The sequence below is a fragment of the Elephas maximus genome, chromosome 4 (genome assembly GCF_024166365.1).
Source record: "Elephas maximus indicus isolate mEleMax1 chromosome 4, mEleMax1 primary haplotype, whole genome shotgun sequence".
In the NCBI taxonomy this organism is placed as follows: Eukaryota; Metazoa; Chordata; class Mammalia; order Proboscidea; family Elephantidae; genus Elephas; species Elephas maximus.
The window spans coordinates 173,405,304-173,430,737 of record NC_064822.1 but is presented as its reverse complement, the minus strand read 5'-3'; the positions used below and the strand labels follow the sequence as shown (position 1 = coordinate 173,430,737).

At 42.5% G+C, this 25,434-nt stretch overlaps 1 protein-coding gene across 7 annotated transcripts in view; it reads right to left on the bottom strand.

The window, feature by feature from the left end:
• The window catches only part of TCP11L2 (t-complex 11 like 2), a 42,834-nt gene extending 26,996 nt beyond the window's left edge, over positions 1–15,838 (bottom strand). The window contains exons 1-4 of one of the 7 annotated variants that reach the window (XM_049884255.1): positions 15,651–15,821; positions 15,309–15,510; positions 5,856–6,045; positions 2,848–2,983 (exon numbers count right to left, since the gene is read on the bottom strand). In XM_049884255.1, coding sequence (XP_049740212.1) covers positions 2,848–2,983; positions 5,856–6,012 — 293 coding nt within the window. In that variant the 5' untranslated portion in view covers positions 6,013–6,045; positions 15,309–15,510; positions 15,651–15,821. Of the gene's footprint in view, positions 1–2,847; positions 2,984–5,855; positions 6,046–11,735; positions 15,254–15,308; positions 15,511–15,545 lie in introns of those variants that run through there. The other 6 variants (XM_049884256.1, XM_049884258.1, XM_049884254.1 and 3 more) reach the window with 6 other exon arrangements.
• Positions 15,839–25,434: the final 9,596 nt, after the last annotated feature.

Genomic DNA, 25,434 nt, shown 5'->3' with positions numbered 1-25,434 from the left:
CCTATTAGGTATCAGAAACCTAACTTATTTTACCAAGTTCTTTCCCCAAAGAAAATCTTTGGTAAAATATGAGAGTCAGCCATATTTAAAAAGGGAAAAGCTCAGCCGTTGTGGAAAGTCATCTGAATAGCAACAGCTAATAATATGCTACTTCATTTTTAGCAAAGGTAATGTGTCCTAATGCTGCATTTTGTTTCCTTTTCTCACATTTTCTAGTCATGGCAGAAAAAGGAAGCAGAATTAATTTTTCCATGGCATAAAAGTACCACGTGCAATGCACTATTATTCTCATGAGCATATTTCATGCATTTTAAGTCTTTGGTCCCCATTTTATCCCTGGGGGATGTGAGGCTCAGAGAAGGCCTCAGCAGAGCCAGGATTCTATTCCCAGGGTCTGATCCTAAAAAGCTTTTACTATGACCTATACTTGTGACTTTTGAACTGACAGTACAGATATCTCAAAACTGTCTTTTTCTGTATTTAATAAAACATATTAATTTTAACTTCAAGGATTCATTTTGATTAGTCAGTCAACAAATGTTTGTTGAATATCCAATGTGTGCTGGGCCCTGTTTTAGGCACTGTGGGTATTGCAGTGAAAAGGTTATATGTTAGCAGGTATAGAAAGACACATACACACACACACACACACACACACAAAAACACCTTAAAAAGAAATAAGACAATTTAAAGGCCAAGAGAAAGACCAAGTAAGACAATATGGCAGTGATGGAGAGGGTGCCAGTACAGTTGGGTGGTTGAAGAAAGCCTCTCGAAGGCTTTGAGTTGAAACTTGAATGGGGAGAAGAGAGCAGCCACGTGAAGACCTAGGGGAAGAACATTCAAAGAAAAGAGAAGAAGGGCAGAGTCCCCGAGGCAGGATGGAGCTTGGTGGAACTCCGGCATCAGCAAGGAAGCCAGTCTGGCTGAAGCATAGCAGGCAGGAGGGAAAGTAGTAAGAGGCAGGGGTGGGGAGTGGTGCCTTGCAGGCCATAACAAACTGTGGATTTTCATTTTAAGGGTAATAGAAAACCACTGAAGGGTTTTAAGCAAAGAAATAACCTAATCCAGTTTAGATCATTCTGGCTACTGTGTGAAAGTGGAGGGCGGACCATGGGGAGATAAGAATGGAGACAGGTTAGGACCTAAACAGTCTAGGCCAGAGATTGTGGTGGTCTAGCCTAGGGGTTGGCAGTAGAGCTGGTGTGAAGAACTGGGGTTGGTGAAATGCAGTAACCACAGAAAACCAAACAGATACACATACTTTAGCTGGTAATCTTAAAAACACTAATGATTATTATGAACAACATCCCTAGCAAGACAGGAAGGCACTTCACATTTTAAAAGAAGGAAAATTATTATGTGTACTTACTTCTGATTTAACATAAACACAAACGTTCTCAATAGGATTAAATATTATAGGTTGTCTTAATTCACGGAGAGAACACCTCAGGATTCAATAAATGGCTCCGTGGGACTGATAATTCCATGCCATCATCCATGAGCTGACTTTGCCCCTAATGAAGATTTATCTGTAGTAACAGCCTCAAGCCTTTGCTCTTCTTTGTTCCAGGGTATCTGTGGGCCATTAAAGCTAGGAGCCCTAGTGGCATAGTGGTTAAGTGTTCAGCTGCTAACCAAAAGGTCAGGAGTTTGAACCCACCAATTGCTCTGTGGGAAAAAATATGTGGCAGTCTGCTTCTGTAAAGATTTACAGCCTCGGAAACCCTATGGGGCAGTTCTACTCTATGAGTCGGGATAGACTTGACAGCAACAGGCAAAGCCAGAGGGGTCAAGGTAGACTATAAGGATGTGGCTCTAAGGAGCGGTCCCTTCAGCAGTGAGGCTAACCAGGAGGTAGCTGTGCAGCAGTGATTCCCACCTCCACAGGCTTCTGGATCACCTATTCTTAGCACTTTGGCAGCTCAGTTGCTCTTATCCATCACAGTCTGAACACCAGATTTTAATAAATCAATCTGCAAATATTTCTTAAGGACACACCACATGCCAGCAATATGGACAGAGCAGCAAATGATACATAGTTCCTCCCTTAGTGGTGCTTTTGATCAAGCGAGGAGGATAGATATTAAGCATAAAGTTATAAAAACATTTTATCAGCGGTCTTTAGCAAAGGGATTTAATATATCTAGGAGCCCTGGGTGACGCAAATGGTTAAACACTCAACTGCTAGCCAAAAGGATGGGGGTTCAAACCTGCTCAGTGGTGCCTTGGGAGACAGGCCTGGTGATCTGCTTTCAAAAGGTCACAACTTTGAAAACCCTGTGGAACAGTTCTACACTGCACACTTGGGGTCGCCATGAGCCAGAATCAACTCAATGGCAAACACCACCACCACCACAAGTGGGTTCAGTGGAGTCCCTGAGTGGAGTAAATGGTTAACGTTCTCAGCTGCTAACCAAAAGGTTAGTAGTTCAAGTCTACCCAGAGGTACCTCAGAAGAAAGGCCTGACAATCCACTCCCCAAAAATCAGCCATTGAAAATCCTGTGGAGCACTGTTCTACTCCGACACACACGGGGTCGTCATGAATTGGAGTCTACTTGACAAAAATTTTGTTTTGTTTTAAGTAGGCTCAGTAATGTCAGGAAAAGCTACCCCCAGTAAGTAGCATTTATACTGAATTCTAATGATTATGCGTAACATGTACCCTAGAAGTTTTTTTTTTTTATTAAATAGGGTATAAGAACTTGTTAGAGAACTAAATAATGTTTACCTCATGTGGGTATTATAGAAGAACTTTGAAGAGTCAGTGTGAATACGTGAGACATACACAGACATACATAGAACCTTCAGCACAGTGTATGTACAACAGATGCCCCCAAGTTACCTGTTCTCAGGGAGAGCATCTTGTTTCAATTGAAAGTTGTCATTTACAGCAATTTCGTGAGCAAGAGTCATGTTTGCTAAGTTCCTTGTTGCAGCCATCACTTCATCAAATGTTACAACCCTAGGAGGGCTTGTTGCTGAAAGAAAAACAAAGGCCAGTCAACGCTGTGGAAAAGGTGTCATCCAGTGAGCCTCCTGATGCGGACGGGGTTTACGTTCTTCAATTCGCACTTTCTAAGTTTCTAAGATTTACACAGTAACCAAAAAAAAACCAAGCCCATTGCTGTCTTGTCGATTCCGACTCATAGCGACCCTATAAGACAGAGTAGAACTGCCCCATATAGTTTCCAAGGAGTGCCTGGTGGATTTGAACTGCTGACCATTTGGTTAGTAGCCATAGCACTTAAGCACTACACCACGAGGGTTTCCTTTACAAGTAAGGAGAATCTGTATTAAAATAGGTGGAGTCCCCTGCTTAATCAAGACTTCAAAAATTGTACAACTCCTTTGATCGTTTCAGCTACTATATTTGATAATAAATTATCAAATGTTCTGAGACAATCTTATTAATACAGGCCCATTATGTTACATGGAAACCCTGGTGGCACAGTGGTTAAGTGCTATGGCTGCTAACCAAAGGGTCAGCAGTTCGAATCAGCCAGGCGCTCCCTGGGCACTCTATGGGGCAGTTCTACTCTGTCCTATAGGGTTGCTATGAGTCGGAATCGACTCCAAGGTACTGGGTTTGGTTTGGTTTTGGTTTATTATGTTATATACTTTTTTCTCCTTATTTTTGAAGTTTCTCATCATTGCTACATTAATTATGTGTACTAGATAGGAAATGGATAAGACTACTTTTTATTCTGTAATTCAGAATTCTTAATTTATGCAAAATAATTGATTTAAAAAAATTAGAATTTCTAAAAGTATAAGCAGTATAGTATAGTGCTTGGTTTCAATTTCTAGTTTTGTCAGTTGGTAGTTTCCACCTGACTTCACTGAGGCATAGCTTACCTCCTCACAGGGTTGGCCTAAGGTGATTAAATGAGATAGTTTAAGAAGAACACAGTAAGAATTCAATAAATGTACATAATTAAAGTAAAATAAAATCAATCAGATAAACTGGGTAACCTACTTCTCAGTAGCAAGTAACAAAGAATTCTAGTTATTTCTAAAGACTATTCTAAAAATTATTCTAATAAATCACGTCTTTTTGAAATCACTGTTGAAACTCTTAGCTTCTGTGAATTAAAAATTATGACCTCAAACAACAGCACTGACTAGCAATACTTTGCTACCTAAAAAAAAAAAAAGAGTAAAAAGCAAAAAAATAAAGGGGGTGATATACAGAATCAGTAAAAGCCCTCTTCAGGGTGCTAAGGCGTTCTTGCCAGATGCATCAACTCCATCTAAAGCCGAGAGTAAGGAAAGGTGCAGGGACCTGGAGTGGCTGCTGGTAAATTTTTTTGCCAACTTTCTGCCCCAATAATAGTTCTCTTACAAATGTTTGTACACTTGGTCCAATATCCAATTACAACCAAAGGAATTTCTAGGAACACTTTAGGCACCAAGACATTCATACAGTAGTATTTACAATGTAAAAAGTTGGAAACTAGTTCAACGTCCACTGACAAATCAATGGTTAAGTAAATTTGTGGTCTCTTCCCCTGATGAAGTAGTGCTGTGACAGCACTGCTGTCAAGCTTGCCCCCAATGCATGGCGACTCCTCATACAACAGAAGGAAGCGCTGCCCAGCCCTGCGCCATGCCCATGATTCATTGCAGATTAGACCACTGTTATCTACAGGGTTTTCATTGGCTGATCTTTGGAAGTAGATTGCCAGGTCTTTCTTCCTAATCCATCTTAATCTAGAAGCTCCACTGACACTTGTTCAGCATCATAGCAACACACAAGCCCTCAATGACAGATGGGTAGTGGCTGTGTGTGCGGCATATGAGCTGGGAATCCAACTGGGTCTCCTGCCTAGAAGGGAGAATTCTACCACTGGGCCACTACTGCCCTCTGATGAAGTGGTGGGCAGTCATAAAGGCCATGTATTAAAATAGCTATTAGTACATGTTTTAGTTACAATACCAAATAAAAAGAACCTAAATGTATATACACACATGGATATTGGTAAGGCAACATTAAAGGCAGGATGGAGACATGACAAAGTATTGCCAGTTGTCTTTGGGTGATGTTACACGTAATATTTTCTTTTCTCTATACTTAACTACTTCTCAAATCTTCTTTAATGAGATGTATAGACTGAAAATAGATACAAATGAACAAAGTTTTTTAAGTGGGCATTTGATCATATTAAACATTAGTTTCTTCTTTTTGTATTTGCTTTGTCAGCTTAAGGTTTTATATTTCTTATACAAAATGTCAATTAAAACTCTAAAAAACCAACCAACTTTATAGATGTCTAGCTGCCTCACACAAAAAAAGGAAAACCATGTCTCCATCAGCCATAAAATGGCCACTCTTAAATCTCACTTCCCTAGAGTAGTTACTCTTGTGGGCACATTTCAGGGCTGATTTGCACAACAATTTTTGAAATCAGCAGGAAACCCTTTAGATTATTTCACTTCCTGCCGGACCCTTGAATTGGGGCCAGTTTACTCAATGTAATTCAGAAATAACCAGAACAGACCAACTTGAACTTATCCTTGGGGAAAGGAATAAGAAGTGACCTCAAGAAGGAGTCATTTTCTACCAACTGGGAGAGAAGATGGTTAAGGTCGGGGGGCCTGATTTATAGACAAACCAAAGCAGGTTAGAGACAGTGATCACAATAAAAGTCAGCAGGTTATAAACTTTAGTAGTTGTGTATTCCTGAGGACATACACAAAACAGCTGCAGCGCCTCTGCAGTGGTGTTTCGAAACATCTACATAGGAGAAGAAATTTGTGCTTTGCTCTCACTCATTTCTGAGTTTTAAAATCCAATGCATATGTCTAGAAGCAGCCCCACCACCCCCAGCCCCTACACCCTCGTTGGCTTACAAGCAGGAGAGTTGGATTTGCTGGAGGAGTCGCTTGTAAAGCTCTGTCTGGAGCATTCGTAGTCACTGAGTGAAGCCATGCTTTCGGAAAACTGGGAAGAGTCTGAATCGCTGGGCTGGTCCTCTCCCACGTACTGCTTCTCGCCATTGAAGGGCATCCTGTTTCACTTGAGTGTGGATAAGGAGAGCACCTGCAGAGACAAATGGACCTTGTGTGAACATTCTGTGGTACATCCACTGGTGATGTGGACCTTATGGCACAGCACTGAAAAGGCCCCCAGACAATTAGCACCTCCTTCCCCCAGGACCCCAGCCAGGCTGTCACTAGGCCTTCAAGGCTGCCTTCCAGAAGAGATTCCACAACCACAGGTGTGAGCTTACTCAGGACACACCCAGTACGAACGTGGAGCAGCTCTCGGCAATAACAGATCCTTAAAATGCACATACACTCTTTCTCCTGTGTTACTAAAACATGGAAGGAATGAGTAAGAGCGTGGGTCTCTAGGGTCAACTGCCTGGGTTGGAGTCTCATTCTCTGTTTTAACACAGGACCCTGGAGAAGTCACTTAACCTCTTTGCTTCAATTATTTACCTCATCAGGAAAACTGGGCTGAAAAACTAATGTCATAGGGTTGTTTGAAGATTCCAAACAAAACGACCCAACCCATTGCTATCAATTCTGACTTACAGTGACCCTATAGGACAGGGTGGAACTGGCCCACAGGGTTTCCAAGGCTGTCATCTTTGGAGAGCTGGTGGCGTAGTGGTTAAGAGCTTGGCTGCTAACTAAAAGGTCGGTGGTTTGAATCCACCACCTGCTCCATGGAAATTCTATGGGGCAGTTCTACTCTGTCCTATAGGGTTGCTATGAGTTGGAATCGACACAATGGCAACTTTTTAAAAATCTTCATGGAAGCAGACTACCACATCTTTTTCCCTCGGAGCCACTGGTGAGTTGCAAATCCAAACTTTGTGTTAGTATGCCCAGTGCTTAACAACTGCGCTACCAGGACTCCTTTGTTTGAAGATTAAATAGGATAAATCATATCAAGGTGTTTAGCACAGCACTCAAATGTCAGCTATTATTATTGTTACTACCTTTTTAAAAAAATATTTTAAAAATCAATCTCTTCGTGATCTCTCTGAGCCTCCTGGTGGAAAGAGAAGACTGATGAAAATCTCTGGCTGGCAAATCACAAGGTTCTTCCCCTTCATTTTCACGTCAACTGCCAGGATACAAGGAGCAAGACCTGATGTTTGACAATTTACAAAGTACTCACCACAACACGATCAGCAAACAGGCGCATAGGGGCCTGATTCACAGGTGGGTGTAACAGGCTCAAGGTTAGCAGGGAACCCACTATGCCATAAAATGCAGTGTTTTTAAAGCTGCCAGAAGTGAAACCACAACTACACACAGTGCGCCTGGAAATGCCCGCATGGTTTCTTCGACGATTTGGTTATTATTTACTGAGTGCCTACTATGTATGAGGCACTGAGCTGAGCACTGGGGAGAATAACAGTGAACAAAATAGACGGGGCCATCTTCTTCTGGCTCTCAAATCCAGTTATCTAGAACTCTGTGTGCTGGATATTAAAAAAAACCAGTTGCCACTGTGTCAATTCCAAATCATGGAGACCACGTATGTGTCAGAGTAGAACTGCTCTGTAGAGATTTCAATGGCTGATTTTTCAGAAGCAGATTGCCTGGTCTTTCTTCCAAGGTGCCTCTGGATGAATTCGAACCTCCAACCTTTTGGTTAGCAGGCAAGCGTGTTAACCATTTGCACTACCCAGGAACTCCATGCAGGACGTTAGCAGACGTGAAAAGGGAAAACAAGGTATTGCTGAAGAAGCATGAAAAAGGAAAGCCCAAAAGGATCAGGATTGAGGAAGAATCTAGCCTTTGTTGAAAGAGCACCTTTTTTTATCCCTTGAGTGGTGACAGAGACAAGCATGGGCCAGAGAGGGGTTTTTATTAAGGGCCAAAGCCCCAAGGCCATTTGCACCTTGTCTTACCGAAACAACTCTCTTCAGTTTTGCTCCTTACAGAAATGGACCCTTGTCCAGCCCATCCTTGTTGCAAATAGAAAACCACTAACAGTGAAGCCTTTCTGTGAAGACTAAAGGGCTGGTCCAGAGCCTAGGTGTGGAGTTTAGCTGCCAGGAAACTACCATGTGGAAACATTCACCTTATCCTATAATCCCAAAGCCAATCACCATAAATATAGCCCAAAAAATAGCCTTGAATCCTCGCATCCTCTATCCCATGATATTGTATTTGGTGAAGCAGAGGGCCAAGAAGGGTGAGGGAGGCTCTCAGTAAGGTAGATTGGCACAATAGCCATAATGATGGATTTGAATATGCTGGTGATTGGGAGGAAGTCACAGGAATGGGCAACGGTTTTTTCTGTTGTACATAAGGTCGCCATGCCATCTAACCATCCATTCATCCCATGAAAAAGATTCTATTTGCGCTTTAACTCCAGTCTTCTGGGAGAAAGGGAATAGAAGACACAAGAAAAGGGGCTTCTCTAACCATTTCACTTCCAAACCAAAACCCATTGCCATTGAGTTGATTCTGACTCAAATGACCCCATATGATGGGTAGAAATGCCCACAGGGTTTCCAAGGCTGTATTCTTCATAGAAGCAGACTGCTATATCCTTCTCCTGCAGAGTGGCTGGTGGGTTTGAACTGCTGACCTTTTGGTTAGCAGCAGAGCACTTAACTGCTGCACCACCAGAGCTCCTTATCTCACTTCCACCAAACCCAAAATCCTAAATGAAATGCTTTCCCTTCCCTCTAGCTTTCTCTCTGCCAACATTTTACTTCCCACTGAGTGCATTTCTTGAAAATGGTACCTTCTCCAGGAAGCCCTCCTCTACCCTCTGGTCAGAGTTAGGTCAGAGTTAATGGCATTCTTCGTTGTGTATCTGTAGCACACCTCTTGGATTCCCTCAGTAGCACTTAGACTCCTTTTCTATGGTATTTTCCTCCCATGGTTACAACTAACTCTCCTTAATAAGGCAGAGAGTGTGTCTTGTCCATTACCAGTGTCAAGTTCATGACAAATACTCATTTGACGTCAGCTGAATTGAATCCACTGAATCCCATTTGGTACAGAATCAACCGGAACATTTGCAAACTGATATCACTACACAGTTACAAGTCTGGTACTGCTGAAGTCCAAGGCCTGGGGCAGAGAATTTACCTCCTAAACCTACCTCTTTAGTTTAAATTCAGAATTCCCTGGTCCTTGCCATACCCTTATTTGAATATCTTAAAGACTGCTCCCATTTTATTGCTTTTTCAGTCATTCTGTTGCAACGGTGTGATGCATGCTCTGCTCTTAATTTCTCTCTATTACAGTTGTCTCAAATGAGCAGGATCTCCGGCTGTTTTTCCAAGCAAAAGTGAATAAAAGATTTCATCCATGGGAATTTATGAACTAGGTTAATAGTTGTAACTGTCCATTTCATTTTTCTACTCCAGTTGAACAGCACACTTCATAGGTTGCTTAATTGTGTTTAAAAAGGCAGTCAGGTGCTAAGGTTTAAAACATAAAAAGCTCTAGGTTAGGAGTTAAGAGTCCTGGGTTTGGGGCCTGGGTCTGTCATTAATTTACACATCACATCAGGTCTCTTAGCCTGTTTTCTGAGGGGGTTGGCCAGCTAGGAATTGCTAAGGTTCTATAAGCCAGAGTTCCATGAGGCAGGACGAGTTCTGAGAAATTAAATACGCTCAAGGCAGGCATGCCTACCAATGTGCTTCTACCCTTTATTCTTACAATTCACTGAAGGTAGAGCTTCTACCTTCTACGGGGGATGCAACAGAAAATTTACAAGCTTCTGTAAAGACAGAAAGTAACTCCAAGGCAATGTTCTTCTCCCTGAGTTTAGAAACTCTTGTTTAATTGGTAGAAGGCCTCCACATTACAACCGGGCTTTATGCATCCATGCAGAAGCCCTTCCTTGAAGTCAAAATGCCCATTATTACTCTATTTAGAAATTGTCTGTTTCTTCATATGGGAATAAATGTAGTAACACCTAACTCATAGGGTTGGTGTGAGATTTCACTTAGTCAATGTATATAGGGTGCTTGGAATGGGGTCTCTCGCAGAGTGAGCACGATACAGGTGTTTGCTATTATTAGTATTATTTGCTTTTTTTTGTTGTTGCAGCTGTTATTATCATTATCTCAGGCATTAAAAACTCTGGAAAGAACAATAATTTTTTTCCCCAGGGTGATAAAAGCATGTTCCTCTACGGATAAACAAGGCTAGTAGTTAATCCAGGACAGAACTCTTACACTTGCTGGAAATACAAAAGCCAAAAAAGCAAACGGCTCATCACTGCGTACTTGATCTTCTGCAAGTTTCTTCACATCTACTCTTGGCTTTCTCGATCTCTTGTTTCCAAGTAAGTCAAGTCATCTAGGGACAAAGCTACTTGACTTGAAAGGCAATGAGGGTAATCAGACTGCTTTTCAAACTATTTTGGAATCTCTCTTAGAACCTTGATAATGAAAGCAGCTGTTTCTTTAAGAATGGTAATGCTTCTCATACTGACAAACTTAGATGTACTTAGCCTTCACCACTGTAACTCATAATCAGTAAGCCAAACAACTTTTCAGGAACACCACATCTCATTGTACCGGGAGGATTTACTCATTGGTCAAAGGTAAAGGCAGACAATAACTCTAAGCAAAGGCTCTAACACTACAGTGGGTCACTAGTCAAAGAGAATGAAGTACTGTCATGTTCACATTTTCACTGTATCGTTCCAGCATTTCATAATAATAAATACACTATTATATCATTCCTTCAGAGGCCAACGACTGGCATGCAGCAGGCACTTAAATATTTTGTTGTTGTTAAGTGCCGTCAAGTCGGTTCCGACTCATAGCCACGCTATGCACAACAGAACAAAACACTGCCTGGTCCTGTGCCATTCCCACAATTGTTGCTATGTTTGAGCCCACTGTTGCAGCCACTATTTCAATCCATCTCATTGAGGGTCTTCCTCTTTTTCACTGACCCTCTACTTTACCAAGCATGATGTCTTTCTCCAGGGACTGATTCCTCCTGATAACATGTCTAAAGTATGTTAGAAGAAGTCTCACCCTCTTTGCTTCTAAGGGGCATTCTGGCTGTACTTCTTTTAAGACAAATTTGTTCATTCTTCTGGCAGTCCATGGTACATTCAATATTCTTCACCAATACCATAATTCAAAGGCATCAATTCTTCTTCAGTCTTCCTCATTTATAGTCCAGCTTTCACATGCATTTATGAGGTGACTGAAAATAACACAGCTTGGGTCAGGTGCACCTTAGTCCTCAAAGTGACATCTTTGTTTTTTAACACTTTAAAGAGGTCTTTTGCAGCAGATTTTCTCCGTGCAATACGTTGTTTTTTGATTTCTTGACTGATGCTTCCATGGGTGTTGATTGTGGATCTAAGTAAAATGAAATTCTTGACAACTTCAATATTTTCTCAATTTATCATTAGGTTGCTTATTGGTCCAGTTGTGAGGATTTTTGTTTTACGTTGAGGTGTAATCCATACTGAAGACTGTAGTCTTTGATCTTCCTCAGTAAGTGCTTCAAGTCCTCTTCACTTTCAGCAAGCAAGGTTGTATCATCTACATAGTGCAGGTTGTTAATGAGTCTTTCTCCAATCCTAATGCCACATTCTTCTCTTCATATAGTCTGGTCTATCAGATTATTTGCTCAGCATACAGACTGAATAAGTACGGTGGATACAACCCTGACGCACACCTAAGTATTTACTGTTGAATAAATGAATGGGTGAATGAATGAGTGTGTAAAGATATCAGGGCAGTATGCTTACTGGCATTTCAGACAGGTGGGGATGAGTACCTGAAGAAGTTGTCCTGTATTCCAACACAGATGACAGGGAGATGGTTTTTGGTTTGGTAGTGATTCTCAGCCTGGGTCCAGGCTACCATCTTTACTTCCTTATTTCCTTTCTGCAGCAAACGCTACCTGTAAATTGTCCTGAGCTGGTTCAGGATTGCAAAGATAATATGGGCAGTCCCCGGTTACAAACGTCTAACTTAGTACAACCTGTAGTTACAAACCAACCCCCATAAAGCCTATTATATTAAAAATTCTAGGTACATACAATGGTTTCTAATAACAAATAGGTACTACTTTGTGACATGCATCAAAGTAATATTATTACTGTATTAATATGTTAAGGATGTTTTAGTGTATCTGGAAGTGTTTCTTTAATTTTATAATGCATATAAAAGTACACTATATACTAAGACAAACATTAGATACGAACCCCACCTAATTGTTCCGACTTACATACAGATTTGACTTAAAGACAGACTTAGGAATAGAACTTGTTCATAGTTTAGGGACTACCTGTACCATTGACAATACACATGCCAGTGAAACAATAAGAACACTGGAGCCAGGAGGCCTGGGCTCTTTATCATGACACTTGATATTTACTGACTGGAGACAGGGGACTTATTCCCATTTGTAAAATGGGTACAATAATAGCATTTGCCTTGTGGAATTATGAAGGTTAATTGAAATAGTCTACGCCGCAAGTGCTTGACAGATGTCAACTATTATTTTATTCTTATTAAAAGAAGCTCTGAACTCCAAAAATGTCAATGTTATTAAAAAAAAAAAAAAAGAAGAAGAAAGGAAGGCTGAGGATATGTTCCAGATTTAAAAAAAAAAAAAAGATTAAATAGCCTTACAACTGAGTGCAATTGGTGATCCTGGTCTGGATCCTCTTCTGGTGGAAAAAAAGAAATGCTATAAAGGACATTATGGGTCAGTTGTTATAACCCTACAGTCTCCTGTCTGTATTCCAATATTAAATTTACTGAAGCTGATAAAAGTACTGTGGTTATGGGCCAAACTTCCTACCTTGGAGCAAGTGCACCTACTGTCTCCTCCTGGCATGTTCTTTTCCCTGATCACCATGTGGTTGGCTCCTTGTTATCTTTCAGATGTGAGGTTAAATGTCACAATGTCAAAAATGATCTTCCCTGACGCCCCCACTTACCCCATCTAATGCTTAGAACACTGCCTGGGACAGAGCAGGAGTTCAATGAATATCGTTAAATGAACAAATAAAGCCACACTCCTATTTGTGAGACAATGCGGATTCTCCTTTTCTGTTTCACTCGCTTGGCTCATATGCCTATTACATAGTCATTGAAAGCACCACAGTTTTCTGCCTATCTGTCTCTCACTAAATTTTAAGCTGTTTGTGGGAGGGAGCTGTCTCCCCTTTCCATTTCCCAGTGCCAAGCTCAATACACTTCCAAGGCACCATGGCACCCATAATCCAAGATAGCAAAGACTCACAGGTCCAGAGTTTAAAGAAAGTTTTACATTGTGTCTTTCCATCCTCTGAATGCTTACTGATAGCAAATAACAACAATTAGCACTGTTACTGATTGCTTACCATGACCCAGCCCCCATACTAAGTGCTCTAAATGTTTTACCTCCTTCAATGTTCAGGATAACCTTGTTAGCTAAGGTACTATTATCATCCCCATTTTAAATATAAGAATCTGAGGTTCAGAGAGGTTAAATTACTTGCCCAAGGGTTCACAGCTGATACAGCAGAACACAAGCCCAGGAAGTGGATTACTAAAGCCCATGCTCGCTCCAGGATGGCTGGAGAAAATCTGGTGTGCGGCTCATTTTTTCCAACCCACTGTACCAAATTGATCTACCCAGCACTACGTGGACAGCTGCACATATGGCAGCAAACTGGCCTTACCCTGGGGGTGGCTGCCCTAGTGCTATACCCTGAAGGGCATCACTGAAGAAGTCCATTGTCCAAAATAAGTGTCAACCACTCCACTAGAGTGACTGATATTCCGTTCTCGGGAGCCATCCTTTATGTGCTCCAGAATCCCTGGTTAAAATCCAGATATTATGAACAGGGTTAACTGCTTAAGGCTGGTATGAGTCATTAACATTTTGGAGTGAATTACTCAGATTATACAGCAGGGCCCTGAGGAATGAAACCCAGCCAGTTTAAAGCTAGGTGGCAGAAAAGGAAAATTTCAAGAAACATATAGTAGGCACCATCCTTCAAGACCAGATTGAGGTCAGGTGAAAGGGCAGGCAATCACATACATGTGAAGGGCAAGGAGCTGGAATAGTAAAAAACAGGACTGGGACTCTGAAGAAAAAATTACAGGGAATGAGAAAATCTTCATCTTCTGTAAAATGCTGCTTCAGAACCAGTCCCAAACAGCAATATTAAAAAGTTATTCACACACGGCAAAGCAAAAACCAGAGCTGAGACACATGCCTGCACCATTCAACTAGAGAATACTGTTCTCATCAAATTAGAACCAACAAAGAGCCAGATAAAAGCCAACAAGTCAGTCATTGTTTAAAAAAGCAGATGTTCACGCTACACATGGCATTACAACACCAGGGAGAAGGATTTCTGGGCACTTTTCACACTTGAAGATACTTCTCTCAACCCTGGCTTCTCTGTTTTAGCACCTGTGTGTCCCCATATGGGGCCCTCACAGACTGGCCTTGAAGCTGCTTCTACACATGACTGGTATTTTCAGACCTGGGCCACCCAAGTCAGGCAGCCTCCACTGGCTGCCGGGGTGCTGTACCAACCCCTAGAGGTAAGAGGAAATAGCAGGCAGCGAGCCTCCTAAAGTGGGAATCACAGCCGAGTGACAGGTAGAAAAGAGCAAGGTCTCCAACTGGGTTGGAGGCAATGGACCAAAGCTGGGTGTGAGGTCCCCACTAGGGACAGGGGCAACTTGTCTAGTTTTTTCATGGTTAAAGTTGCAGGACAACCATCCATGATAATTCCCAAACTTCAGTAACTAGGGTACCACTCTTCACGACTGTTTCCACATCTCCACCCTCACCTATGCTATAATTTATCAGACACTTGTATCTTAACTAGATTTTTATATTTAAATACATTTGTTTTTAAAAAAAACTTTGTATCATTGTGAAATCTCTTGTTTAATAAAATAGTTACATGCACCAACGGAGGGAGTGGAGGGGAAGGGGGAGCATATAATTATGTTCATCCAGACTTCATTTGTCCATGTACCACCTGAAATCAGCTGCTACGTCCAGTGCTGCCACCAGACAAGCAGCTTTGGCAAACACAAGCCGTTCCCCGGAGGACAGGGGTTCGAGCCCAGGCCTGACTGGCATTTCCCCATCTTCCTCCCCTAACTGAGGATATCAACAAGGGGACCGTCGAAGTGTCTGCGCACCACTCCCCTCCAAAAGCACCACGTTTCCTGTCAAAACAAACTCTCGGGGGAGGGGACGGCGGAGGCAGAGCCGAGTGCCCAGGAAACCCCGGCAACAAACCCCAAACACACGCTGCGGGCCCCGCCCCACCCCTATCCCGGCTCAGACCCCCACCCCAGGCAGGCCCGGGACGCGGAGAGCGGATGTCACCTTCCGGAGCCCTGTTTGTGGAGAGCCGCTCTCGGCGCGGTCGCTGGCACAGGCCCAGGGAGATGTAAACAGCAGCGAAGAGGCCCCGACCCTGCCGCCTCCGGGGCCCGAAGCCCGCGGCCACCCTGACACCCGCTGCGACCACTCGGCGCCCGTGCCCCGCTCCCTCGCGGGGCGGCGGTTCGAGATCACACAAGGGGATCTGGAGGGAAGAGCAAAGAGCGGGGGCTCTCTCACCCCTGAGGCCTCTCCAGTCCCAGGACGGGGTCCCGAAGTGGGACTAGGGCGGCCCTCGGGATGCCCTGGGGAGAGGCGTCCTCTCTGCCGGAGCCGGCCTCTCACCTCCGAGCCAGCGACCCTCTCCCCCGGGACGGATACGCACGGGGTCCGGCGTGGAGAAAGGCGACTGAGTGACCCGGGGTTAGGGGGTCTCTGGGTGTCCCCTCACCGAACGCCGCAAAACCAGCACGAAAACTCACCAACCCAACAAGCCCAAGCTCTTCGTTCCCCACGCGGTATTTAAAGGGCCCGGAGGGACTCTAGGGAGGCGGTCAAGGCGCGGCCATCACGCTAACCGGTGAGCGGGGGGGGACAGCGCGGCGGAGAGGGGAAACTCAGGGCACTTTAGGCTCAGATGGCCGAACTCTCACAGATTTGATCGACTAAAAAAACACTTCACTCACGTTCGGATCACAGAGGCCGAGGACAGCATGGAGCGGAGGGAGTTTCGGATGCGAGAGGAAACGGTTCCCCCCCGCATGCTGCGAGTGGTGCGGTCCGGAGACTGCTGGGGCGGAGAGAGATGTGTTTACGGAACTAGGACAGCCGTGCCGCGGGGTGAGCCCGGCTCTTGGGGCGGGGCGGACAGCTGGGGGCGGGGCCTATCGGGGCTGGGGGCGGGGCGAGGCTAGCGGCACCAGTAGAGCGTGGAGCCGACCCCTGGGCTTCCAGGGCGCCCCCGCGCCGACAATGCTGCAAACTGCCGGGCTGCTAGTGGAACTGCTAGGAGCCGGACAGCCCCATTTAGACGACTCAGTCCTACGTGAGTGCCCACCCTCACACCGCCCCATACGTACAGCATACCAACAACGTTGCAAGTGGGCTTTCCAACGGGCATTAGCAACCAACCGCGTCACTTAGGCTTGCGTCTACACCGCCACATAAACATGGGTCCAGATTTGCATCTGGGCAGGACGAATAGCTCCGGGGATCACACCCACCCAGGCTCTCAAGAGACGTAAACTTCGTGTGTGCGTGCAAAAGATAAAAGCGTCTTACTTCCTCTAGGGTTCTTGGCAGCGCCTATCTCCCGAGAGGTTTCAACATTGGTTAATGTAAATGACCAGTCCCAGGAGGGACTTGGTGTGGTCAGACCTACTGTTCAGCTCTGTGGGCCTACTTCAAGGTGTTCAGAAACACGCTTTCCCCAGCCAGGCACATGAAAACCACGGCTTACATCTGTGAATACATCTTCTGCCAGTTGTAAACTGGTATTATTTGGGAGATGATTTCACGCACAAATTAAGTACTGAAGTATTTCTGCTTAGTGCTGAATCCATGTCTGGATTGTGGAGGCAAATCGGCCACCACCGCTCTGGAGAAAGAAAAACCAAAACCCAAACCCAGCGCCCTCGAGTCGATTCTGACTCGTAGCGACCCTATAGGACAGAGTAGAACTGCCCCATAGAGTTTCCAAGAAGCACCTGGCAGATTCAAACTGCCAACCCTTTGGCTAGCAACCGTAGCACTTAACCACTACACCACCAGGGTTTCCGGAGAAAGAAAGGCAACACTTTTAAGGAGGGTAGGAAGTCAGTTATCCTAGGTGGAGTAATTTAGTAGCTACAATATGAACTTGTCTTGGGTTCAAATTTTGGCTCTGACATTTACTACTCATGTGATCTTGGGCAATTGACTTAACTTCTCTTTGTTTCCTTAAGATGTGTAAAATGGGAATAACGATAACTGTCTCATTGGGTTATTATGAAGATGAAGTGAACTAAAGCATGTTAAGGGATTAGAGGTGTGCACAGAAAGAACTCAAAAATTGTTATCGAAACTATCTGGCAAACCTCTCTAGTTGAGGATCTGTATTACTTTGCATTTGTGTCTCTTTATGCCACCCTCGCCCTTCTTCTCCTAAAATACATAACTTGCCATAAATCAAGAGATAAAGAGAAAATGCTGTTGCCACCCAGGTTCTTTCCTACCAACATGATCCTATTTACATCATTTGTTAAAATAAATCACTAGAATACAGAAGCATCCAATTTCAATTCTTGCCAAATAACAACCACCATCACAGCTGCCATCGCCACCCTAAAAATTGCATAATAGAAAGCATAACCAAAAATATCCGCCAAACTTCTGGAAACTGTGACAATGACACATTGCAGTATTGCTTCCTTTGTTAGCTCTGTAAAACATGTTAAGTATTGTTTTGGGCTATGACATACCTTAGGGCAGGTGATTATGAGTCAGGAGAGTTGTCTAGTCTACCTGAGTGACCTGCTGCCTGACCCTAGGCATGGCACTTCTTTTTAAATCTCAAATATGTAACTCTCAAACCACAAAGAACCAATTTTTTGTCAAAGCAGGTGAATCAAGTTTCAGGATGGGGTGAGGAGCTTTATAGCAGAAGGACTGGGGGAAGAATATTGAAGTGGAACAGGTGGGGTAACATCAGAGACCCAAGGCAAGAAGATGAAAGAGCCTGGAAGCACAGCCGCCTGTTATTTTGAAATTAAATAACTTGCTATCTGGAAATCCCTTGATGGGATTACCTGGCCAACTGCCCTCAGTGGAGGCCGTATATATAAAAGTGCTTTGAAAAAATACAGTGCTTAAAAATGAGACTTGTGTCACACCTTTGCTCAGATAGGTCAATCAGTCATAGAATAGAATCCACCTTGCTCAGGTTATGTTCATAACCTTCCGGAAAAAAAAAAGTCCAAGAAAGCAACCTCTTTAGCAAGTAAAATATTAGCCTTTTAGCTAAAGAGGACTCATTATCACACCTCATTTTTCTAACTTATCTTTTTTGAACCAGTTAGGGAACTCAAGATAATGCAGTTTGTTTTTCCTCTATTAATTACACAATAGATCAAGTGTGATCTATTGCCCTTGGCAGATGACCAAGGCTGATTAAAATTTTTGCTCAGCAAAGAAATATACTCATTTTCTTTTTATACACTTTATATCTGAGTTTTAAATTACAATTACTCTTTTAAAAAAATCACAGATGATCCAGGAATATAACTTTAATATAGATTTGCAATCTCTCAACCATTTCATTTTTATAGCGGAGCTGTATCTTGTGCTGATTTAATATAACGCAAATTCCGCTATACATACTCAGCTGAGGTAGGGATGGAGAAAGCACAAGAGAATAATTTAAACACTAGTAGTGATTTTGTCCCCTAGTGTTCTCTATGGGAATTGTGAGGCTGCTCTTCCTAAGTTGATTTTAGTTTCCAAGTGTCTCGCTTTCCAAACTTTTCACCCAGAGCTGGTGGCTTCATGGGTGTACAACCTGCTCAGGCTCCACACTTGGAATGGCTCCACACTTGATTTAGTGTTCTGCTATCGCCATTTTGAAATTGTTAATGATTCTTTTTAACCAGAGGCCTGCATTTTCATTTCTCATTGTGTCTTGCGTATTATGTAGCTGCTCCTGATTTCATCACCCTGAGTATGAGTGTAGTGTTTAAAGATAGTTATTTTTCCTTAACTTGTCTCCAAAAACAAATCAATTATTGTATCTAATACTTAGTTGAAGAAACATATCTGAACCAAGGATGGACGGAAAGAAAAGAACAAATCTGAATGTATCTTAGGTTTTATGATCCATTTAAGAATTTTCACGGGCATTGACTGCACATGATTTTGACCTTATGACCTCCCTTTAGAACTCAATCCCTCACATAAGACGTGACTCCGCTGAAACTAGAAAAATGATTAAATGGAGTTCCACCTCTTTCTCTCCCCTATCCATCTTAAGGTGCTAAGGAGAGGACTAAAGAGCAGTAGGAGGAAAAAGTCAATATAAAGCAGAAAGAAGAAAAGGAATTTGGCAGATGCACAAACTAGATACTTTCCGCAATGTTCAAAATTTAACTACACCTTCCTGGCAGGTTTTTTTTTTTTTTTCCTTTTGGTCTTGAAGTTAAGGTACATTTCGGTCATTGAAAGTTTTATCTATTGATCAAAATGTTGACGCAAGATCAATTTTCCAAAGAACCCGAAACAGTTTTTCCCCTGACTCCACTGACTTAGTACAAAACTGAAGGCAGTTTCCCCTTCCAACTGCCTGTACTCTCATAACTAGGCCCTGCCCAGATCCTTCCCATCTCCACATACCAGAAAGACAAATATTCTTAGTATCCCCCCAGAGGTCCCCTCCACTTACTTGGACACCACTGTTGTCTCTTGAGAAGCAAGAAAAAGAGTTATCACCAGCAGTGAGAGGAGCTCTGAGCAGGAAGTAGGAGGGGCCAAGGAGAGTTGAAGCCCAGTGGAGCATCTATGAGAGTTAGGTGCTTAGTAACACCTTAGTTGCCTGGCCAAGACTGACACTCTCCTCAACCCACCTTCAGGCCAACAGGCAATCATTCTCTAAATGCATTCATGGTCCACTTTAAAAACCAAATGAAATACTCAGAGGAGTGGGAAAGAGCTAAAATGAGATGTAAAACCCTGAAGACAAAGCAAAAGATTAAGAAATATGACTCTCCAGATACAGTGTTCAACATAAAAATGTGAGTTATAGAACAATGATGATGGGGTGATACCATAAGCTTGAGAGAGAGCTTACATTAGAGACAGCAATATTTCTTTCTCTGTACATATAAATTGCATAGAAATGGACTAAAAATAATCCCTCCAAACCATTTAGAGGCAAGTTGAGAGATGTTCCTGATTTATTCTATGCACATACAAATGGCTTGTCTCTTTTACAATGGAAATGTACTCATACATTACAAGTGTAATTTGATACTGCCTTACAATGATACTACTTTATCGTTGTATGCCCTCTTAAATACACCTTAGTGGAGGTAGGCTGAGGAGCCTTAAAGGCGCAGTGATTAAGTACTCGGCTGCCAACCAAAAGGTTGGCAGTTTGAATTCACCAGCCAGTCTGCTTCAGTAAAGATTACAGCCTATGGGGGCAGGTCTATTATGTCCTACAAGGTCGCTAAGAGTTGGAAATAACTCAGTGTCAACAGGTTTGGTTTGAAGGTGGGCTATTGATACTGCACAATACATAACTGTCCTATCTCCTTTTTATTAATTATTGTCCTAAGAAAGTTATGATAACAAACAGAGCTTTTCATAGAAACATATAAATAAAAGATTTGCAGAGCCCCTCACTATGGTATAACAAAATTATTTTATGTTGGGTGGGGAAATACTGATTCTTACTTTAAAATTTTTCCTTTAAGCCCAAAGTGTATGAAGTTTGCATTCATTTTAAACGTGTTTTTCCACAAAATCTGACCTCTAAGGGCTTCCTCCCTTTGATGATAAACTGGACAGGAGTCCTTTCCCAAAGAGGTATGAAAATTAAATAATTATACTCGATTTTGAGGCTGGAAAACTGAGAGCCCTAAGCATTCAGATGTCTGTACAAGCAGCTTCTACCCGAGTTCCTGGGGGTTCTAGTAGAAAGTATTATACTAAGGCACCCATTGGTTTATGACTGACCTAGGGATACTCAGTGACTCACTGAGTTGGCAGGTCAAGAATAGAAACCAGAAGAACTTATTTCATGGCTTCCTTCTGCAAATACACACATATGTGCAGTGTCACATGCGAAGTAGTGCCTATTGGCATGATTATGTAATTTCCATAACAACATGTCAACAAGCATACCAGCCCAGTACCAACTATGGTAAGTGACCAAAGTATTTATAATCATATTCCATCACTCGGGAAGGGTGCCTAGACCAGGTACTAGAGTGGCTGTGCCTTCCAGAAAGCAAGTAAAACAGACTGCTGCCAACTGTCCTAAAATACGAGGCTGTTTATCCTTCCTTCTTATACATTGAGGCAGTCAGAGAAAAAAATGGTACTTATGAGGCCCTCAACAAATGTTTATTTTACAATTAACTATGTAAGTTATATCTCGTTACATTTCACTGGGAGAATGACATTACAGATTGACATTTGCTAATTGGGACATTCAAGAAAGATACCAGGAAAATGTCATGGATCTACGATAATTCCTCATTTCAACAATTATTCATTCATTAAATTAGCAATTATTGACTAAGTGCCTAGTATATCCTAGACTCTTTGCAAGGTGCTGGAGATAAGAAAAGGTTGAATGTGATAGACACAGTTCCTATTCATAAAGGAAGTATTTATGTATCATAGTAAGGAAGACATTCTTACCATGCCTAATACAATACTTGGCACTTAAGAGGCCCTCAACAAATATTTACTTTGTAATGAACTATATAAATGATGAAATATATTGGATACTACCCCAGCCCCCACCATTTTATAAACAGTGTTACTATGGGGAAAAAAAGGAGAAAATAAGGACTATCCATGACTTTGTATTACTGTTGTCATTAGCTGCCATAGGGTCAGTTCCGCCTAGTGGCGACTCTCTGTACCACGGAACGAAACGCTGCCGGGTCCTGCACCATCCTCACAATCATGGCTATGCTTGAGCCCACTGTTGTAGCCACTGTGTCAACCCATCTCACTGAAGGTCTTCCTCTTTTTCACTGATGCTCTACCAAGCATGATGTCCTTCTTCAGGGACATGTCATTATAATACTTTGTCTTTCCAAGTGGCCCTTATCTTCTGTTTTCAAATCTTTTACTTCATCATTTTTTCCTTTTCCTTTAACTACTCTACATTCAAGAGCAAGTTTCAAAGTCTCTTCTGACATCCATTTTGGTCTTTTCTTTCTTTCCTGTCTTTTTAATGACCTCTTGCTTTCTTCATGTATGATGTCCTTGATGTCACTCTACAGTTCATCTGGTCTTTAGTCATTAGTGTTTAACACATCAAATGTATTCTTGACATGACCTCTAAATTCAGGTGGGATATACTCAAGGTCCCCCCACATGTCTGTCAGTTTGTCGTACTGTTGAGGGCTTGTGTGTTGCTGTGATGCTGGAAGCTATATCACCGGTATTCAGATACCAGCAGGGTCACCCATGGAGGACAGGTTTCAGCTGAGCTTCCAGACTAAGACAGACTAGGAAGAAGGACCGGCAGTCTACTTCTGAAAAGCATTAGCCATTGAAACCTTATGAATAACAGCGGAACATTGTCTGATGCAGGAAGCATCAAACGAAGATGGAAGGAATACACAGAGTCATTATACCAAAAAGAATTAGTCGATATTCAACCATTTCAAGCTGTGGCATATGATCAGGAACCAATGGTACTGAAGGAAGAAGTCCAAGCTGCTCTGAAGGCATTGGCGAAAAGCAAGCCTCCAGGAATTGATGGAACATCAACTGAGATGTTTCAACAAACAGATGCAGCACTGAAGGTGCTCACTCGTCTATGCCAAGAAATATGGAAGACAGCTTCCTGGCCAACTGACTGGAAGAGATCCATATTTATGCCTATTCCCAAGAAAGGTGATCCAACCAAGTGTGGAAATTATAGAACAATATCATTAATATCACACGCAAGCAAAATTGTGCTGAAGATCATTCAAAAGCGGCTGCAGCAGTATATCCACAGGGAACTGCCAGAAATTCAGGCTGGTTTCAGAAGAGGGCATGGAACCAGGGAGATATCATTGCTGATGTCAGATGGATCCTGGCTGAAAGCAGAGAATACCAGAAGGATGTTTACCTGTGTTTTATTGACTATGCAAAGGCATTCGACTGTGTGGATCATAACAAATTATGGATAACATTGCGAAGAATGGGAATTCCAGAACACTTAATTGTGCTCATGAGGAACCTTTATATAGATCAAGAGGCAGTTGTTCAAACAGAACAAGGGGATACTGATTGGTTTAAAGTCAGGAAAGGTGTGCGTCAGGGTTGTATTCTTTCACCATACCTATTTAATTTGTATGCTGAGCAAATAATCCGAGAAGTTGGACTATATGAAGAACAGGCCTTCAGGATTGAAGGAAGACACATTAACAACCTGTGTCATGCAGATGACACAACCTTGCTTGCTGAAAGTGAAGAGGACCTGAAGCACTCGCTAATGAAGATCAAAGACCATAGCCTTCAGTATGGATTACACCTCAACATAAAGAAAACAAAAATCCTCACAACTGGACCAATGAGCAACATCATGATAAACGGAGAAAAGATTGAAGTTGTCAAGGATTTCATTTTACTTGGATCCACAATCAACAGCCATGGAAGCAGCAGTCAAGAAATCAAAAGACGCATTGCATTGGGTTAATCTGCTGCAAAGGACTGCTTCAACTTGTTGAAGAGCAAAGATGTCACCCTGAAGACTAAGGTGCACCTGACCCAAGCCATGGTATTTTCAATCACATCATATGCATGTGAGAGCTGGACAATGAATAAGGAAGACTGAAGAAGAGTTGATGTTTTTGAATTGTGGTGTTGGCAAAGAATATTGAATATACCATGGACTGCCCAACGTATGAACAAACCTGTCTTGGAAGAAGTGGGGCCAGAATGCTCCTTAGAGGCAAGGATGGTGAAACTGCGTCTTACATACTTTGGACGTTGTCAGGAGGGATCAGTCCCTGGAGAAGAACATCGTGCTTGGCAGAGTACAGGGTCAGCGGAAAAGAGGAAGACCCTCAACAAGGTGGATTGACACAGTGGCTGCAACAATGAGCTCAAGCATAACAAGGATTTTAAGAATGGCGCAGGACTGGGCAGCATTTCGTTCTGTTGTGCATACAGTCGCTATGAGTTGGAACCGACTTGACGGCACCTAACAACAACAACAACAATACTGAAGGTTGTATTTTGGCTCTTATGGACTTGTTCTAATTTTTTCATCTTCAATTTGAACTTGCGTATGAGCAATTGATGGTCTGATCCATGGTCGGCCCCTGGCCTTTTTCTGACTGATGATATTGAGCTTCTCCATCGTCTCCTTTCACAGATGTGGTCTATTTAATTCCTGTGTATTCCATCTGGAGAGGTGCATGTGTATAGTCGCTGTTTATGTTGTTGATAAAAAGTATTTGCAAAATTCTATTGTGTGTTCTCTGGCATCGTTTCTATTACCAAGGTCATATTTTCCAACTACTGATCCTTTTCTTTATTTTCAACTTTTGCATTCCAATCACCAGTAATTATCAATGCATTCTGATGGCATGCTCGATCAATTTCAGACTGCAGAAGCTGATAAAAATCTTCAATTTCTTCATCTTTGGTTTTAGTGGTTTGTGCATAAATTTGAATAATAGTCATATTAACTCGTTTTCCTTGTAGGTGTACGGATATTATCCTATCACTGACAGCATTGTATCTCAGGATAGATCTTAAAATGTTCTTTTTGATGATGAATGCATCATTCCTCTTCAAGTTGTCGATCCCAGCTGTCTTAGTCATCTAGTGCTGCTATAACAGAAATACCACAAGTAGATGGTTTTAACAAAGAGTTTATTTTCCCACAGTAAAGTAAGCTAAAAGTCTAAATTCAGGGTGTCAGCTCCAGGGGAAGGCTTTCTCTCTCTGTTGGCCTTCTCATCAATGTTCCCCCGGACTAGGAGCGTCTTCACTCAGGGACCCTGGGTCCAAAGGACACACTCTGTTCCTGGCACTGCTTTCTTGGTGGTATGAGGTCCCCAGCTTTCTGCTTGCTTCTCTTTCCTTTTATCTGTTAAGAGACAAAAGGTGGTGCAGGCCACATCCCAGGGAAACTCCCTTTACATTGTATCAGGGAGGCAACCTGAGTAAGGGTGGTGTTACAATCCCACCCTAGTCCTCTTAACATAAAATTACAATCACAAAATGGAAGATTACCACAGAATACTGGGAATCCTGGCCTAACCAAGTTGATACACACATTTTTTGGGGAACATAATTCAATCCGTGACACTGCACTGTAGTCCATACTATTACTTGATTTAAAATGGCCAGTACCAGTTTATTTCAGCTCACTAATTTTTAATGCCTAGGATATAGATGTTTATGCTTTCCATTTAAT